General features: G+C 33.5%; 1 protein-coding gene and 1 long non-coding RNA gene across 3 annotated transcripts; both read right to left on the bottom strand.

The window, feature by feature from the left end:
* Positions 1-1466: 1466 nt before the first annotated feature.
* On the bottom strand, positions 1467-7619 carry LOC105949872 (uncharacterized). Of its 2 annotated transcripts, none has more exons than XR_016032135.1 (3): positions 6073-7619; positions 1973-2138; positions 1467-1831 (listed from the first exon to the last, which is right to left on the bottom strand). It is a non-coding gene; the product is annotated as an uncharacterized LOC105949872 (long non-coding RNA). The 2 variants fall into 2 exon arrangements; XR_001172143.2 differs by having other exon boundaries at positions 1973-2046; positions 6073-6877.
* Positions 7620-13984: 6365 nt separating this feature from the next.
* On the bottom strand, positions 13985-18230 carry LOC105949792 (casein kinase 1-like protein 10). The gene is made up of 14 exons (XM_088820701.1): positions 17697-18230; positions 17552-17592; positions 17245-17314; positions 17011-17159; positions 16834-16929; positions 16424-16494; positions 16164-16225; positions 15983-16046; positions 15822-15906; positions 15252-15378; positions 15059-15132; positions 14893-14953; positions 14531-14667; positions 13985-14435 (listed from the first exon to the last, which is right to left on the bottom strand). The coding sequence occupies exons 1-14, from the start codon at positions 17770-17772 to the stop codon at positions 14151-14153; spliced, it is 1398 nt and encodes a 465-aa protein (XP_088676827.1). The 5' UTR covers positions 17773-18230; the 3' UTR covers positions 13985-14150.
* Positions 18231-20189: the final 1959 nt, after the last annotated feature.

Raw genomic sequence — 20189 nt, 5'->3', positions numbered from 1 at the left:
GAAGTTCACCCCTCTTTAAAAGTGACAAAAGAAATACTTATATATTTTCAAATTAATTAAAAATATTATCTAAAGTATCAAATGAACATTTATTTTAATATTTATGCATTGAAGTTGATTATTATTTTTTTAAATTTGATAGTCGAGCTCCATTAAACTTTACGGAATTTTCGAATATATATATATATATATATATATATATATATATATATATATATATATATATATATATATATATATATATATATATATATATATAAATTAAAAGTTTATTTATAATCCAAAAAACTATTTGATTGATTAATAGGCTGATTAAAAAGCGGACAAGCAGCATTGGATGCCCAAACGGCTACTTTGTTCCCCCACACAACGGCTACTTTTTTACATGGACTGTGTCAACCGTCTGTTGCGGTAATATTTGTTTATGGCTTCTATTTGCAACAAATAAAATTCAATAAAAAGATTTTTTTTTTTTTTTGTTTTTCAGGATTTTCAATAACCTATGATGCATGGAAACTTATTATGTTCGCACGCCTTTTCACGTATGGGAAACGTTTTGGGGTCGTTTATATATATATTTACAAGTTTCAAGGACATTTCTGGTAATAATGAAATAATGCCACCAACGAAAAAAAAAATCCAAAACTCATTTTAAATAGAGAGTTATCTGCCCTAGAAATAAACTTAAATCTTATTTCTCTTTTTCACTCGGTGTTTTAATATTTTTTGTAGATGTTAATTCAATAATAAAATAAATTTAATAAAATAAATTTATATGCCCATATGTAATTTGTGGGATAACAATTCAGATTGAAATTCGTAAATTATATATAACTTGTGTTATACAAATATGTGACAATAAATAAGTAAAGTTAAACGTTATAATATTTTTTTTCTGAAATTATGGATACACCTCTATATTTTTAATATTTACACATTTCCCACCACATTCCCGTATCCAACTTCTTAGAAAATGGAGTTTCTCAGTGTCTGTTTTTCCGTTTCATCGTATCCGCGTTCCCGTATCCGTGCTGCTGCGTAGCCAATAGGAGTTCAATTGGAGAAGGCTGGCTGACTCTATCTTTATTAGTCAATGTGAAATTAGAGACCAAAGATGTGCCAGAAATGGGCTAGCAATATGTGGGGTTGGAGTTTTGGATTTTTCTACCATCTTTGTTTTCTACCTCATTTTTTTAATAATAAAATAAAAGCTTATCCAATTCATTGAACCTCAATAAACTAATTCTGCGTAAATTAATAACCTCGTTTAAATAATAATTTATTCAGGTCCCGACACGGCGACATCATCGCTAAATTAAGTCGAACCCGACTGTATTAATTTATAGAGGTTTAACTGTATTACCACAAAATCGGCTGAGCCAAGAGGTGCAGCAAGTTCCAAATTTTGTAGGCTTGTGACATATTCAATAGGCTATATTCATTGTATGCAAGAAAGAAAAATAAAATTGATTTAAATGATTTTGAACTATATATGCATAAGTTATGATTTTCGATGCTCCCCATCCCTCGACACGGATCAATCATGCTGCATGTATGGTTTTGTTTCGTAGCCGGTAACTTAAAAAGAAAAGCGGAAAGACCATTTTATCCTTAAAACTATATCGTAATTTTGTTAAGGAAGAGGTTTTATAAAGAAATCACATATATAGTACAAGAATATGTTAATGTAGTATAAGATCTAATCTAAGGAACCGGAAATCTTATTAACTAAATAATTAGTTAATCAGTACTGCTTAACCCAATGTAGTCCAATATTGATAACCGGACGGCCTAATACTGAGACTCCAAACGAGCAAATGTAAACTTCAATCTGTCACCATATGTAAACTCGATATCCATCAAACATGCCACTGAACTTATTTTTGTTCGAAAATAGAAAGAGAAAAAAAAAGGGCCCGAAACTTCCGAAAAATAAAGCAATACCAAAGATTCATAGGAAGTAAGATTTTACCTGTGGATAGTGATGGAAGAAGTCGCCATACGAACCATGCTTTGTACCAGCTTCGTCCAATCGAACAATTTTCTCTACATGTAAGAACATGGAAAAAGAGAGCCTCGATTAATAACCTTCGTACTGTTGTGAACTTTGACGATACATATAGTTTCAAGTAGCCTTTCTGCAAGGTAATTGTTAATTTACAGTAATTAGAGTTTAATTGTTACAAGAACAACGTAACGCAGCTAATCCTAGCAATTAAAGCTGCTGGCTAATCAGCTATTCACTACAAAAGTACAATCCCATACGAAACTATATAGCTCTACCACCATATTTAAAGTGGATTATCCCACAATTTAATGGGACCATGGCTTCCAATTTACAATTAAACCTTTGTAAATTAATATACTTTGGAACTAGCAAAATTTATTTATTTAGCGAATATTAGTTAATGAATACGTCAATATCTATTAAGTGTAGTATTTAGATGAACCGTTAGATAATGAAGGCACTCAAGAAATGGAAATATAATCACATAGTTGTATTATTATAATGACTACATGTCAAATATCTCTTTCACTACCATGAAAATAAATAAAAAAACAAATTTAGCGAAACATTAATCGATCGATAAAATTACTATCTATTAAATGCAGAAATTAGATGAATCATTAGATAACGAAGGTACTCGGAGCACTGCAAAAATATTCAAATAGTTCAATTATCATAATGAAGGAATGTCGATATCTCTCACTACCATAAAAAGCAAAAAAAAATTAATTTACAAAAATATTAATTAATCGAGAACTTAATATCTGTTAAACATAGAATTTAGATGAACCATTAGATACTCAAGGAACTCGAGAACTGAAAAATATTAATTATCATTGATATCTTTACTACCATGACAACAATTAAACAACTGTATTGATGAGTACATAATTGAGAATGTCCATGAAATTTCTTGTCAAATGACTCAATCCAAACAAATATAAAATTCTTTCGTAGCCATATTATCTTATAAATTTAGCAAATTATCAATTTACCATATTGTCCCCAAGTCGGGACCGACCAAAAAATATTATTTAAGCGATGTTAATAATTAATCGAGTATTAAATTAACAAGGTTCTACTATACTCCCCCACACCTATTCCCGAGAAATATATTTAATATGTTGGTCCATTTATTTTGTAGGAAAAAAATACAAATAAATGTGCTTGTAATATGAGCTATTTTCCTACAAATGCAATAAAGTTGGATTCTATTTGTAGAGGCTTTTTCGACATACCAATAAATGGTTTTTATTTCCCACAGACTGTCTGTTTCACACACATTCCACATTTTCTATCTAAGAATTTACTCAAGGAAAGAGAAAAGCAAAAAGCAAAAAGCACAAACAGTCAAAAACTCATAATCCTCCAAAATATTATTTCTGGAAAACCCCAACAACTCATTTAAAGAAAACATGTAAAATCCAGTCGACCGTCACGGTAAGAAAAACATGAAATTAATAGCACAAGACAGTCCAAACTCTAAAAAACCATTACAGCCTAAGGGTCAAGTCCAACATCTCCTTAGGGTTCGACTTGTCATCGCCGTCATCATCACTAATAATGACTACATTAATAGGCCTACACCGCATCGCTAAATGCCTAATCTGCGGTTTCCGGTAATTAAGCCTTCCCTCATTTTTGTTGTTTGACTGAAAAGGTACAACACCTGTCGTTCCATTAGGATTAGCAACCACCCTTCTTGCTCGAGGATAAAACAAAGTCCGGCTCGATGATGAATGCTGCAAAGATTTCATTCGAGCATCAAAAGATGGGCTTAAAGGTGGCATCGAATTCAGCACCGGTATCTCTATAAGACCAGCATCCGTTAGAACAACATCGGTTCTGTTGTCTGAACGAACAGGAAAGGAACGAGGAGGTTTAGAGCGGTTGTTTGTTTTCGGAACTTTATTCCGAGGAGACATCTCTACAGAACGACCATAAATTTTTGGAGGATTTAAAGATTGAGGCTTTTTCTCGTTTTGAATGGATGGTGGTGGGGTATTGGTGTGGGGCCCGGGTTTGTAGAGATCTTCTTCGAGGTGACACTCGAAGTGCAAAACAAGGCTGACGTTGTCGAAAAAGATTCTGTCACAGACACGGCAGGCAATTGGGGTTGAGGGAGAAGTTCTAGGCCTTCTCCTCGGATTTTCAGACCGGTCATTGTTTTTGGAATTCGGCTCGTTTTCAGACATGCCATGAATGAATGTGCAGTAAAAGACGACAAAGAAATTAAAACCTCTAGAAATGAGAGACATGGCTGCCGCTAAGAAAATGAGGAGAGTTAGAGAAGGATTTGGGGTATTGAGAAACGAAGGGGACGCATCACATTTATAGGGGGGGAAACGGGCAAGCCGTTTGGATGCTTAGCTGTGTTTTCGATACAGCACATTATGCGTGCAATCCGCACTGTAATTATTGCAAAGTTCATCGCTGAATAATGGCGTGGGGCGGATTAGTTAGAGACATTTGTATTTATCTCACCTAAACAAGATTCTATTTTAAATTCAAAATTTTCAGTCCGTCTCGGAAATACAATTTATGTGGGAGACTCCAAAATATTTCCGCCATAGTAGAATGTTGTGAAGGCAGAAATTAAATTTCTCCATGATACCACTATTATACCTAAAGTTTGGGAAAATGTGAATGTGGTAAAATCATAGAATAGTTATCACAATTTAGGAGCAATATCAAGCTATGCATGGCTCCCGATATAATTAATGTTCGTTCTATAAAAAGATAGTTTCAATAAATATATCAGGCAATAATTTGGAGCATGCGATATAAGTTTATCAAGTAAAACTGAATTTGGTGAAGCATTTTAATAAAAAGTATACTTACTGTAGAAACTAATTTAAAAAAAATCTCACCAGCCAATAATAATTGTTTGCATGTCAACTATTTAACCCTCATTACAAATACATAAATATAGTAGCTCATCTACAGAATTTAGGCGGCATTTTTACTATTTCAAGAGTATTATTTTTTATTTAAACCCGGATCTTAATAATCGTCAAAAATCCTATCTATTTGATTTAATCGTTTCAACTACTAAGAAATTTTGGCTGGTATTTTTTATTTTTTTTTGAAGATTTTATTCACAATTAACAAGTAAACTTATTTTCAAGAAATACAATAAAGTAATAGTTTTAACTTTTAAGTGAACAACTATTATCAGCTAAAATAATAATTCCTACTAAAGTTTTAACATGTATTATTATCATAACTAGAAACTTGCCGACCACTAAGATATTCTTCTTAAACCTTAAAAACCCATATCTCCTACTCAAATCGACTCGTATCTAAAATATAAATCGAGGCTTCTATTTTGTAGTAAATTGAACATAAACTTCCCAACAAGCGACTGTTAGAAGGAGATTAATCTTGGCTCCTCATCTGATTTCAGACGCAGTTGTAGTTCCTTCACGCTTCAACCAAAAGCATATTCAATCACTAACCGAAATTTAACGTAGAGGAGTTCAACATGCTTCTCCTACTAGGTGACGGAAAATTAAATTTGAGATTAAGGTATAATGGTGAAAGACTACTCCATCGAGAAACTACGAGTTTAAAACTGGCGGCATTTTCTATATCCATAATAAGAGTTAAATACTTCCTAGCTAAGAACTAAGGCATATATTTCGACATAAACTTCGTATCTACATCGAATTTCCTAGGGTTAGTTAAGTACTCAAATCTCCTTGAGTAAATAAACAATAAAAAAATATGGGGAAAAACAAATTCCCAACAGCAAGATCGAGTCTTCGAGTAATATCTCAATGTCGTTAATCGCTAATTCAGTAATTTTTCATACCAATTTCCACCTCCAGGAATGTAATTGTAACATCCAACAAATAAAAACACACACACACAGCACACACTAAATTAGGGTTCATATTCTTGTACACAGACATTTACATTCATAATAAAAATTTCTCCTACCAAAGACTGATTAACTAAAACTACACACAGACACACACACACACACACAACACGTAGGTGTAATCTACTGCTCAACATAACACACAAAAAAAAAATAGCGTAACTTGGATTGAGAATTTTACCTTTTTATTAACGAATTCATCGGCAATCGAAGATCAACAGCACGTAATGATTTACCCAGAAGATGAGCCGCCGTCATTCTGAATTCGATTCACGAAAGTAAAATCCCTCGCTCGTAATTCGCCGAGAGAATTGTGAATTTGATTTGATTGTTCATCCTAACAACTGGCCTTTTTTTCCTCTTTTTTTTTTTTTTTTTTTTTTTTTTTCCTTTTCCGGTTAGGCTTCTGAAATGGTGGGAAGATCAGTATATTGGGAACGCCATGGAGAGGGAGAAAGGGGGGACGTCAGTGGAATCGAGCCGTTACTTGATTAATTATTAGAAGGGTGTTGCTTACTTGCAGCTTTATTCTCAAACTCTTTCAAAAAATTTGAATTCCGAAATTTTTTCGACTTTGAATCCGTAGCAAACGGGCTCGATTCCGGTAAATTTTCAATATCCGTGCTCTGTAGAACGGATAATTTAAGTTTTTTGAACTTCCCATTATGCAGAGCACGGAAACTTGAACTTTCTTCAAGTTTTCGTGCTATGTGGAACGGAAAACTCAAAAAACTTTTTAATTTTTTATTTTCGAAAAAGAAAATTAAAAAATGAATCCCCGTGCTGAAGAATTCGGAGACTTGAATAAAATCTTCAAGTTCCCGTGCTCTGCAGAACGGAGGACTCAAAAAACATGAAGTTCCCGTTCTGCAGAATATGGGAACTTGAAGATTATTCAAGTTCCCGTGTTCTGCAGAACGGGAACTTCATGTTTTAACTATTTTTTTTTAGTTTTTATAAAAAATTTAAATATCAAATTTTGTAATTATTTGATGAACATGATAACACATATTTGGATTATTGTACTCGTTTATATATTCATCGTCAAATTTTTAAAATCACCATCATCACCCTACCAAATAATACTAAAGGAATAAAGTAAACCAAAAAAAAAAGTAAAACCCATATTCCCGTCCTCTAAAGGACGGGAACTTCAAAGTTTTTTCCTTTTTTTCATGCCCTACGTGCTGCACAGCACGATCTACCTTATTTTATTTTATTTTATTTTTTATTTTTTTTTCTTGTAAAATTAATATGGATTGGCCATAAAAAAATGTTGTGTTTGGTTTCTAATTTGTCGAACGATCTTTAGATTCTAAGTTTTCGACTTTTTTTAGTTGAAAGAGTTTCGATTTTTTAGAAAGTTAGAAAATTGACAAATGAGACTACCGCTGCAAATAAACCAATTTCAGTAAAAGTTCCGCTACAATTAGCAATTCAGTTATTTGAAGGCTAAATTACACACACCCCTAACGTATGCTAAAATAATTTTAAGGTCCTTATAGTACCGGTAATTACAATCACCCCTGAAGCATTGTTATAACCTCTAATAGGATGATGCATTGTGATTGGGTACGTTAGAACTCTATCGGAACAACGTCTCCAATGCATTATCTCCGTAGAGTTTCTAACAATGTTCTAGGGGTTGATTGTAAATTGTAATTACCGATACCACATTGACCTTGAAGTTATTTTAGCATATCTAAGTGGTGTAGATGTAATTTACCCTTTTTAGAAAGATGAAAAAATTAAGGTGGTTAATAGCACTTTGCCCCACCCCCCATCCCCCTCCCCCTCCCCCAAACTATCGTCTATTTTGCACGTTACCCCAGAACAAATTTGTTTGACAAACTTTTACCTGAACTTGTTAATCTATTGCGCGATGCCTCAAATTCGCTATTTCCGTTCATTTCTTGTCGGAATCATCGGCACATGCATCGCATGTGAGTTTTCTTAGGGTAGTAACTTGTAAGGTCCATTCACTTCAAGTGTAACCATATCCCCCTCTACTTCTATACCATACCCCCTCTACTTCTATTTTTCCTTCTTTTTAATTTTGCCTTTTTTTCCTCATTTCTTTTTGGCCAACAAACGCCTCATTGTCACCTGCGCCCAAACCGAAACACTGTCCATAAACAACGTCAAAATCTCCAAATTCCCAACTTTCGACTTCAAAGTTCTTATAGTCAACGCAATGGATGACTTCTTCAAATTGAAATTCACCATCGCACTCACTAATTTGACCTAGTACAAACCCTAAATCCAATTTTAAAATGCCTGATTTGGAGACGGCTTCTCCTTTCGCAGATGTGTCTGACATGTTCAAGTCTCGAGACAACTCGAGTATGAAGTGGACTGTTTTTGTGTCTGTGGATGAAGAATTGGTGCAATTTTCTAGGGATTTCCCATAGTGTTTTTCAATGTTCATGAGGAGTATTTTGCTGGCCAACTATGAGGGGAAAAAGAATAAAAAAAAAGGAGAAAAATTTAGAAGTCCAGGGGTAGGGCACATTTAAGTGAATGGACGATTATAGTGCAAACATTTATGGGGAGAAATGAACAGAAATGGCAAATTTAAGGCACCGTGCAACCATTTGACAAGTTGAGGTAAAAGTTTGTAAAACAAAATTGTTCAGTAGGTAACGTGCAAAACGCACGATAGTTTGGGGGAAAAAAGGCAAAGTGCCATTAACCCAAAAAATTATATACATAATAATAAAATTTATATTAAATTGAAACGCTTAAGTATTAAACTAAAAAAGTAAGAAATTATAAGTAATGTTAGATACCAATGTTTTGAAAACCGGACCGGACCGGCCGGTCGGACCGGTTTAACCGGGAACCGGAGCTTGATCCGGTCCGGTTTGGTGCAGAAACCCGAAAGAGCCAAAAACCCGGGTGAAAGGCCAAAACCCGGAAAACTGCTTGGTCGAACCAGGAAACCGGAAACCGCTCACAAACCCGGTTTTCAGAAGAAAAAAATGCATTTTTTTTGCAAAATAGAAAAGGATTTACTGATTCAAGGATGAAAACTTACAAATTCGAGAATTATGAGCAAAACTTGAATATTCACTTGAAGTAATGGAATAAAAAATCTATATTTCATATGGGTTTTGAGAAACATCTCAAACCCAGATCTGATCGGCGGAGTGAAAGGCACGGATTTGGGGGGTGCGGACTGAGTTACGTTGTTTGCCGGAGGAAGATAAAGCAGACGAAGAAGGGGAGGGGAGGCGGCTCTTTGATTTTGCAGAGGATGAATCTATATTTTTACCTTTTCTTATCTTGGTTTTTGTTGCCTAAAGAAGCATAAAACCCCCTGTGTAATTTCGAATTGTCAAAAAACTCCTCGTGTTAAAAATATTAGCAAGGACCCCCTATGTTTTGTTTTACGAAGCACACCGCTCCTTAATTCGAAATTGATGGTTGACTTCCTAATAGTTTTTAGTGATATTTCAATTTTAAACAATAAAAAGAAGAAAAACATATCACACAAATAAGCAAACCTGCATCTTCTCTCCGACAAAGGTGTGCGGAGATTTTTTTGGTTTCTTTCGGATAGAAAGAAAAAAGTGCAGCAAAACAGTTTTCGGTGGACGGAAATTGTGGATTCAGAAACTATAATAGTGGTGGTGGCATTCAACGGCAGCGGCGGCAGTGTGGTGGATCCGGAGAGTCGGCTTCGAGTTTGGGTGGAGTAGCTGTGGAGTGACGGCGAATATTCTTCGAGTTTGACATTCTTCTTCTTCTTCTTCCTCGGTATACGACTCAAGATTCACAAATTAGAAAAAAAATGCTATGGAAATTGGAAGAAAATGCTTTGAAGAATGTTTGTATTTTTCATGGGTTTTGGCAGGGATGTGCCGAAAACGCTTGAGACGCCATTTTTCTTCCCTTTTTTTCTTGGATTTGGAATATGAATGAACATCATGCTCAGATTGGGTTTGGTTGATGGGTTTTGCTGGAAAAAAATCATGGTGAAAAAGTGGAGGGTTGTTCTTGAGGTTGGAGAAGAGGGCTTATTTGAATATATAAAGGACTCAATTGAAAATTTTAAAAACTTCATTTTGGTGCTTATAAAATTTATGGGGGCATTTTGGTATTTTTGTGTCAAAAAAACGAACCCCCACTCGCATTCATGGCAAGTGAAGCACACGGCCAGCCCTCAGGGACCTTATTGCCTTTGATTATTTTTCGTAGGGGGGTATTTGCTAATTGTTTTAACACAAGGTCTTTTTCAGCAATTCGAGATTACACAGGGGTGGTTTTTGCAAAAAACCCAAAAAATAATATTATACCAGTACAGAAGAGTGATGAACTAATTAATTGTTGTTTTATTATTTATTTTAGCAAAACATTATGAATTAAAGTGATATGTTAGGTTTTAGTGATATAATTTTATTTTTATGTTAGTTATGTTTAGTTATTTGATATTTATATTTAGTTTTATAATGAAAATGTTAAAAAAAATAATTAAAATATGTATATATTTTCAACATAGTTATTTTATAACTATTTAAGTATTTTTTAATAATTAAAAATAAAAATAAATCAAAAACCCGGTTCAACCATGGTTCAACCGGTTGAACCGTGACCCAGTTGTCCTTCCGGTTCGATGTCCGGTCCGGTTTTCAAAACATTGTTAGATACAGTTGGACAAAATAATTTTATTTTTTATTAAACTTGTAAAAAAACATTTAATATGAAAGTTCTCAAAAATAAATTGAGGGGTTATTAATGAGAAATTAATAAAAAAATTTACTCAAAAAAAATTAATTAGAAATTTAAAGCGGGTATTAATTATGGATAAGACTTAAGAGCATATTAACTATTGATTGGGCGTTATTAATTATGGACTAATAATTAGAGAATTTTTACGGACTATTGATTAGGGGTTATTAATTAGGGATATTAAATAAAGTTACGAATCTAATACATAGCCGGGGTGAGCAAGTCGGACCCATCAACCCGCTACACCCGTCAAACCCGTGAAAAACCGCCCCGTTGGGACCGGACGGATAGATCCATCCATAGGATTAGGTCCTAAAATGGTGAAGAACCGTGGGTTTGGGTCTTAGACGGGTTCAATTTTTTTTAATACCCGTGAAACCCGTCCTGCCCCGCCATACAAAACGACGTCGTTTTGTTTACATTATATAGTATAATAAATTAATAATATTAATGAATAAATAAAGTATCTCTAGTATATCAAATACATAAATCAACTAAACTATAATTGTGGAAGTAATAGCTATAAAGATTATGAAAATCTCTAAGAAAATGTAGGAAAAAAAACATATATATACAACGGTCAACATACGGCAGAAAAAAAAAGGAAGAAAATGGTGTTGAATGGAGCTGAATAGCGTTGGTTATGCTTGAAAAAACTATATTTATTTTATTTAAATTTTGTCTTTTAAGTTATGAATTAGTTATTTTTAGTTTTATATTAATTTTTATTTACTCTTGACATTTACATTATTTATGTTTGGTTTCAATTTAAAATTTTAGGTTATTCATTTTAGTTTCTAATTATTCTCCCGTAAAACTTATAAATTATATATAAAAAAAATAGTTTAGACGATAACGGGTTTCGACCCGTAAAGGTTGGGTCCTACTATAAACCCGCCATGGACCCGCCTATCATAAACCCGTTAAAAACCCACAAGTTCGGTTCTTCAAAATCAAGAACCGTTGTTTGACGGGACGAGGTCGGGTTTTGATAGAACCCGCGGGTTTATGGCCCGCGCACACCCCTAATAAATAGGGCTCATTTGTTATATATTCTGCAGCAACACTAAACTAGAGAAAAACTTAAATTCTAATTCAACTTTATGGATACCCCATTAAGAGGCAAATTAACTATACTGCTCTCATATGCAATTTTTGTTTACCTATAAGCTATATTCACTATTTCCATAAATTGTACTTATTTAGTATTATGGACCTGCATTTACCTTTTTTTTTTTCTAATAATTAAATATGTTTGTTTATTTTGTTATATTTAATATATATATTTTTTACCGATATGTTTACTATACTAAAAACGACTACAATTTAATATAGTCATTTGTAGTTATGTTCTTTCTTTTTATCCCAAAGTCATAGTAGACCAATTATGTACACATACAAATATCAATGATAAAAAAACTTCACCAAACCAACAACGAAATTAACAATTTTAATATTTATATTATAAATCAACTCGTGATCAACAAATACAAATCTAAAAATACAATCACATGCATATGTTAATACATATAACTATAGTAATGTGTAGTAATGTATAGTATGTATTCGACTATGACTTGAAACATATGTCAAATTCGACAAATTTGTCTATTGTTTCAACCAGTTTTTGACACATTCAAGAAAAGAACAATGACTTCCATTAAATTGCAATTGCAAAACCACACAAAAAAACTAGTTATGTTATTTGGGGAGACAAGACTACATCGAATGCAATGTGTATTTTTCAAATTAAAATTAGTGCAAGTTAACAAAAAATGACTATGCTTCAAAACACCGAAAATCAACAAAAATTAGGAAACAGACAGAGAGGCCATAGTTGCGAATGCTATAAAATTTTAGACCAAACCGCCAAGGACTCCTACTACCAAAACTTTAGCCGCCGTCAACTACCCCAGGTTCAGAGTGCGCAGTGGAAAAATATAGGAGATACTCACTGATGGAGCAAGATTTGCACTCTCAAGACCTCTTTCCAAATCCAACTCCTTCATTCGTTGGAGAGTACATCCGGCACCGGTTTTTTGGCCAGTAAAAGACAAACTAATCGACCTGAAAAAAAGATAAAAACAAAAGAAAGGGAGAATTCGAAAAATGAGTATATTACTAATGTTAAATCGTAACCCTAATAGAGTAATAGGGTTTTACAAATTCGTTTACATTGTATATGGATATTTCATAATTTAAGATCACTTTACTCGTCCGAGATTTACTATGATTGATTAGTCATGGATCTGAATTTACATATTTTCTTTATCTGAAGTTATACTGAATTCTTCTTCTCTAACGGTTGTCTCCGAACTTGCCACCTACCACTCATTTTTCTTCCTCTTTCGCGACATGTTGTATGTTGACGGAGTTTTATATGCACGAACTATCTGCTCGACCATCTTCTTACCGCTAAGTTTTCTCTTAGCATCAGTTACGTTTAGGGGTGTAAACGAGCCGAGCTCGAGCCGAGCTCGCCTCTTTTGGCTGGCTCGAGCTCGAGCTCGAGTTTATTTTGTCGAGCTCGCGAGCTCCTCTTTTTTTGGCTCGAGCTCGAGCTCGTGTCAGTTGTGTCGAGCTCGAGCTCGAGCTCGAGCTCGAGCCCATTGTCTTTTTTTTTTTTTTTTTTTTTTTTTTATTTTAATTATTATTTTATTATTAAAAATTATTTAAAAAAATAAAAAATAAAAACTAAATTGTAATTATATATATTTTTAATATTTGTATTTATTTCTATAATATTTTACATTATTATACATTATTTAAATAAAAATAACATATAAAAAATAAAAAAAATAATAAAAAAATAATAATAAATCCGGCTCGCGAGCTCATGAACAACTGAAAACCGGCTCGAGCTCGGCTCATCAGAAAGCTCGAGCTCGCGAGCTCGAGTTCGAGTTCGAGCTTTTTACGAGCCGGCTCTTCGAGCTCACGAGTCGGCTCGGCTCGTTTACACCCCTAGTTACGTTGGTGCGCTACCATTCATTGGGCCTTGGCTTGATGGGCTTAATTTCTATCGTTCATTGGGCTTTGGCCCAATAATTTCAAATATGGAGAGTTCGGCCCGATGGTGTTGAACTCGGTGCTGAACTAATCCCCATCATTCACTAGTATATATATACACGAGATATACATCACACATGTATATATATATACATGTGCGTGTGAACGTTCGAACAAATCACGACCACTCAATTCGGGGACCTGGACCTTACACACTGTATGTGTGTGACTGTGTGCAGATACATAACTATTTTTTTGCCACAAAATAGAAAAACCCGCGTACACGTAACGCATCATAAGTGTATCTTTACACGACAACATCCTTCAAGACAAAAATAATCGAAACGCAGTCGTTCAAGGAACTAACCATATATTGAGCACCAAAACGTAGCAATACTAGTGCAAAATTACATTTATACCCCAGACAGGGTAAGGCTGGGCAACAAAAAACATACCGTTATTTGCAATTACTATTATACCCCCGACACAGCTTTTGCTTTTTTTTTTTCTTTTTTTTTTTCATTTTCTTTTCCCAGAGCCGATTGTCAAAAGCTCAAAGCTTCTAAGGGTCTCGTCACGTACCCCTCTTGCAGCACCAGCACGAGTCAACGACGACGATGACCTGGACTCGTATCCAGGTGGCAGTCTCTGAGTGGTCGTCGCTACACGACCACTTTCCGGGCCCACCTTAGGATTATGATGATGATGGCGGCGATTCTCACTCGGCTCGCCGGAGGAGCTTGGCCGGCTGCTCGACGGCGGCACCACCCTCTTTGACGTGCTACCGGTCCGAGACGATTTTTGCTGGATTATCGTATTGTATAAAATAAATTGTATTATTTTTATTAACCAAAATAAATTTAAAAAAAAAAATTATAAATAATTATTTATTTGCACACCACGTCTTTAGACGAGGGAGAATCGTCTGTGGATCGGTGCCTCGAGTGATCACCATGCAACGCAGTACTAGAACCGTTTCTTCTTGCGAATGCCTCCACCGCACCGGAGAATCTGTCTCGTACATCTTGCCTACTACCTAAACGAAACAATTATTTGGCGAACCAATTTATCAGATATTGCGTAAATTACATTATCCTCCCCTGAGGTTACGTATAATTACACATAGACCCCTCGCGCCATAAAAAATAAAAACACCATGCATAATAATTGAAGGCAAGTTATTTTAGTTGTACTCAACTTAGATGTAAAAACAAAAATTAATAAAAAAAAATAGATCAGATATTCACGAGGGCAAGCAGACCTGTAGTTTTTTCTACTCGTTCTGCCGATGGTCCGGGATTTAGCGGTATTTTACCAGTTGGCTGCCGAAAAAAACAATCATATAAATTTAATTACTAAAATTGATTTAATATGTCTTATCCACACACCAAAAATAAATATATAATATATAATAAATAAATACTAACTCGTGCTCTAGAACTGGAGCCAACTTGAGGATACTTCAATACAGTCCAGTCAAAAATGAAATCGAACTGATAAGCTGCTCGTTTAAAAAAATGTTACGAAAAAATCGAAATTGATTTCCAATATTAAAAAAAAATTGACATGAAAATGCACAAAAAATAAAGTACGATACGAAGAAAAAAAATGATTATTTACCTTCCCGGATAAACAGGTCTCGGAAAAGTCTCTTCAAGTACGAATAATCAGGCTTGTCGTCAAATCGCAACGACCGGCAATAATGAAAATAAGATATAAATTCAGATGGATATGATTTACAAAGCACCTGTCAAGAAATAAATACAATTTGTCAGTTAATCGACTATTAAAATAAGGGCATTGGGCAAATTACGGCCACCCCCTTGAGTTATGGTCAAATTACGAAAACCTCCCTCCTGTTTGGGTAATTACAGCCACCCCTCAACTATGTATTATATTACGAAAATACCCCTCATGGGGTAAATTTAGAGATGTTAAATCGGTAAAACCGAACCGAAATTTTCGGTATGCCAACATTTCATAACGTTTGCCAAACTGAATATACGATTTGGTTCGGTAAATAACGGAATTACATAAATTTTACGTAAAAATATTTAAAAGGAGGGGGTGACTGTAATTACCCAAACAAGAGGGGTTTTTTCGTAATTTGGCCATACTTCGGGGGGGTTGCCGTAATTTGCCCTTAAAAATAAATATAGCATAGTTTTAGCTGTAGTATAGTAATAGTACTTCTATGGGTGTAAGCATCTTTTTCTCACTGATTCTGTCGTATTTCTGCTTCTTTGTGCCGGCTTTTAGTCCTTGCCACGGAAGGCTACGATAAATTAAAAATTAATAAATAATTAGCAGATTATAAATAAATTAGTAAATAAGTAATCTTTGTAGTCAACCTTCCTCTGAGGAAGTACATAAGAACATAGCCAAGCGATTCTAAATCGTCCCGTCTGCTTTGCTCTGAATCAAGAAATAAAAAAATAAAAAAATTGGTGTTAGTCGAAAAAAGAATTATGTTTTTTAAATTTCTTCAAAAAGAGAAAATAATAAATCAAGAAAAGCATAATTTCCACTCACCAACTCCGAGATGGGTGTTCACACTAGCATAACGAGCTGTCCCCGTTAGATTTTTATTTTCCCTGTAAAATAAAACACGAAACGACGAACAAAACATAAAATAAAATACGTTTCTTATACGGTTCAACAATTCAGCTTCCTTAGCAGCTGAAAGACTTTTCGATAAAATAAAGAAATACGATTTTCCGACGTAAATGACAGTACTAAGTCAAAGGAAGTGAAAAACAAATAAGACGAGTGCAACGAAGCAGAATCGAAACCTGTATGGTATATGCTTGTGCGTTTGAAGATCTCGGTATTTCTTTGCAAGTCCATAGTCGATGATATAAACCTGTTAGAGATTTAATACACAAGGTTAATTTACGGCTTGTAAATTAACAAAATAAATCGTATATTATATATTATATGATAAAACTAAAACAAGATCGGAATCACGTATGTATAATATATCAACCAGTCAAAAATCAAAAAACTAATTGTTAAAGAAATTCATTACATTATCGATATACATTAATTTACTAAGGGTATCGACAAAATATTATGTCTAACGATTCCACAGAAACAAGCCGTAGTTTCTCAGAGAACTGAAGTCAAACAACACTAAAAAAAACCGAAAATACAAAAAACTACGACCGAGACGAGAAAAAAGAAAAAAAAACAAAACACACACCTGGTTCGCTTTTTTTCCCAATCCCATTAAGAAGTTGTCCGGCTTTATATCACGGTGGAGAAAACCTCTTGAATGCATGTATTCCACTCTATTAATCTACATTTTAATATTACAACACTTAGTAAAAAACCACGTAAAAAACGAATCTTGAAAATATCGAGGAATACACATACTAACCAATTGATCGGCTAGCATTAGGACCGTTTTCAAAGTTAACTTCCTATTGCAATAGTTAAATAAATCTTCCAAGCTCGGTCCCAAAAGATCGATAACCATGCAATTGTACTCGCCTTCCACTCCAAACCACTTAAGGTGGGGCACACCGTCTTTCATTAAACGAAATAAATATTAATAAAATATATATAATTTCACAAACTAAATATCGAACACAACGGAAAAAAAAACACTCACTTCCTCCTTGGAGAAGCATGTACAGCTTCGACTCGTAATATAGCTGAGGGTGCTTAGTCTTGACCGGTTCCTAAAAAATGGATTTTTTTCTTTTTAATCGCTTCAATACATTACAAAATATCACTAATGCAGAAAACTATTAGCATAAAGAACCATCTTTTTTCGGTTCCTAAAAAATGGAGTTTTTTTTTCCTTTATTGTTTCAATACATTACAAAATATCACTAATGCAGAAAACAATTAACATAAAGAACCATCTTTTTTTTTCATCTTCTTCTTTTTTTTCGTGTCGATTTGTTAGAACTTACCAGCTTCACAGCAACCTCTTCTCCAGTTTGTATACTTACTCCTGAATTTAAAAAAAAAAAATCATATAAAAAAATTGGTACATAAGACAAATGAAGAAGAACATTCAAAAGATTAAATAAATTATTAAATTTAATAATTAATTACCCAAATAAAGCTCCCCAAAGGATCCACCACCAATTTTCCTCCCCAATTTATACTTGCCTCCAATGACATGATCCATAATTGATATCCCAAATGATTATTGAAACTCAAAAATAAATTAAAAATTCGATCTTTTTTTTTTTTTGAAATATCGCAACGAATCAAGAAAATCTCAATTTGTGTAATAAACAATCAACATCCCTAATTTCCGAGTACCCTCTTCAGATCCATTTCAAACCCATTACAGAAAATTACACAGAAAACCCACCCCCCACCCCCACCCCCCCAACCCCACCCCACCCCCCCCAAAAAATAAAGAAGAAAAAAAAACACAGACACACACAAAGAGGAAGAGATTCTCTACACATTCATTCCATTCACATAGAGAAAGTCAACATCTGGGGCTATGAATATGCTGGAAATGGAAAAAGGCAGAGCTCGTGTTGCATGGTGGGGGCAAAAAGGTAAATGAGAAAAAAATATTATATATTTTCTCTCTCAAGACAAGAAATATGTGACACAATGTGGCCTTTGTGTAATTCTTGTTTGCTATGTTTATATATATATATATATATATATATATATATATATATATATATATATATATATATATATATATATATATATATAGAGAGAGAGAGAGAGAGAGAGAGAGATGGAAATGAAGGGCAAGAATTAAGAGAGAGAAAGGGGAAAGAAATCTGAGTGAACAAAATAAGCTGGGAATTTATTTATTTTATTGGGACTATTAGTGAGAACCCCCTCTAACATTATTTTAATAAGGATGGATCTAGCTCCTTTTCCTTTATTAGTGAGAGACCCATTACTTTTTTATTCTCAAATTTACCCTTCAACTATTCTCTACCAATTATCCACTAGTTTGATGTATTAAAAAAAATATATATTTTAATTTTAATTTTCGATTTTTTTATTTATTTCTTCTTTAAAATATAATAATAATAATTAAATTTTCTTTTTTATTTTTTTAATATTTTTATTTAATTATTTTTTTACTATATATATTTTTTTGTTTTTCAGTTAAACAACTATATTTCAATAAAACAACTATTATTAAAAACAATTGTTATTAAAATAATTGGTATTAAAACAACTATACATTCCAACAACTATTTGTTAAAATAACTATTTATTCAAAACAACTAAAAAGTAATGAAAACAACAATATTGTTTTGCGAAAACAATTATATTGAATCAAATAGAAATTATTAAAACAACTATATTGAATCAAATAGAAATTATTAAAACAACTATGCATTCCAACAACTATTTGTTAAAGTAACTATTTATTCAAAACAACTAAAAAGTAATGAAAACAACAATATTGTTTTGCGAAAACAACTATATTACTATACGAAAACAACTATACTGAATCAACTAGAAATTATTAAAATCAACTAAAACAAAAGCAAAAAAAACACACTAGAACTCCAACAAAAACGACTATTATCGATACCAACTACAACCGTAACAAAAACGACTATTATCGATACCAACTACAACCGTAATGAAAACAACTATATCCTTTTGACTAACATGAACACAGTTTCAACAAAGTAACATACATTCTACAATTAATTGAACGATAATCAGCCTCCCAAACAATACCAAACATAACGGATGAAGCAGATCCGCTTATGTTAAGCGCGAGGTTACGGTTGAGCGTCGGCGTTTGCGATTCTCACATGAAAATGCAGCCCCAGGAGATAAAGTAGAGAGGTAACGAGCAAAGTGTGAATAAAACGGTATAAATTCTGTGCAAAAGGGAAAATTAAAATTAAAATAAAATAAAATAAAATAGGAAAAGAAGAGAATTGAGAACAACAGATTGATGAACAGTACCACGGATTTTAAAAAAAATCTAATCTTTCAAAATTCCATAGAGAAATGGGGAAGAAAGGAAATAACAAAAACAAACCCCCAAAATAAAAATTAAAAAAAAAACAGAGTACACACACAAACACGAAGAAGTGAGAGTAAAAATTACCAGTTCCGATGGAGATATAGATACAAAGGAGAGGATTGTTGAGTGAGAGAGCAGAGCTGCATAAAAGCTATGGTGTGAAAATTGAGAAAAATGAATTTAAAAGCAAAATAATTGGGAGTGTGATCAGCAATGAGAAGAAGAATGAATCAGACGCGAAAAATGAAACAGAATATATATGGCCGTTTGTGATGGACGATGTGATTTCTGAAAAGAAGAGAAAAGATGAGGGGATTAGAGAACGGCGGTTTGTGATGGACGATGTGGCTAGGGTTTGTAAATATAAGATTTGGTAATTAGGGATAATATAGGTATAATATTTAATAATTGTAATATTATTAATTTAATTAAATAATTAAGGGGGTTCTCACTAATATTGTAAAAGGGTATAGATCCGCCTTAATATAACCTAATTAGTTGGGGGGTTTTCACTAATAATCCCTATTTTATTTTAGTGGGGATCTGTTTTAAGGAAAGAGATGGTGAAGTTGAAC

The sequence above is a fragment of the Erythranthe guttata genome, chromosome 7 (assembly GCF_056151865.1).
Source record: "Erythranthe guttata isolate IM_541 chromosome 7, IM_541, whole genome shotgun sequence".
Taxonomy (NCBI): Eukaryota; Viridiplantae; Streptophyta; class Magnoliopsida; order Lamiales; family Phrymaceae; genus Erythranthe; species Erythranthe guttata.
The sequence above is the reverse complement of the archived record's forward strand: the minus strand, read 5'-3'. Positions and strand labels throughout refer to the sequence as shown.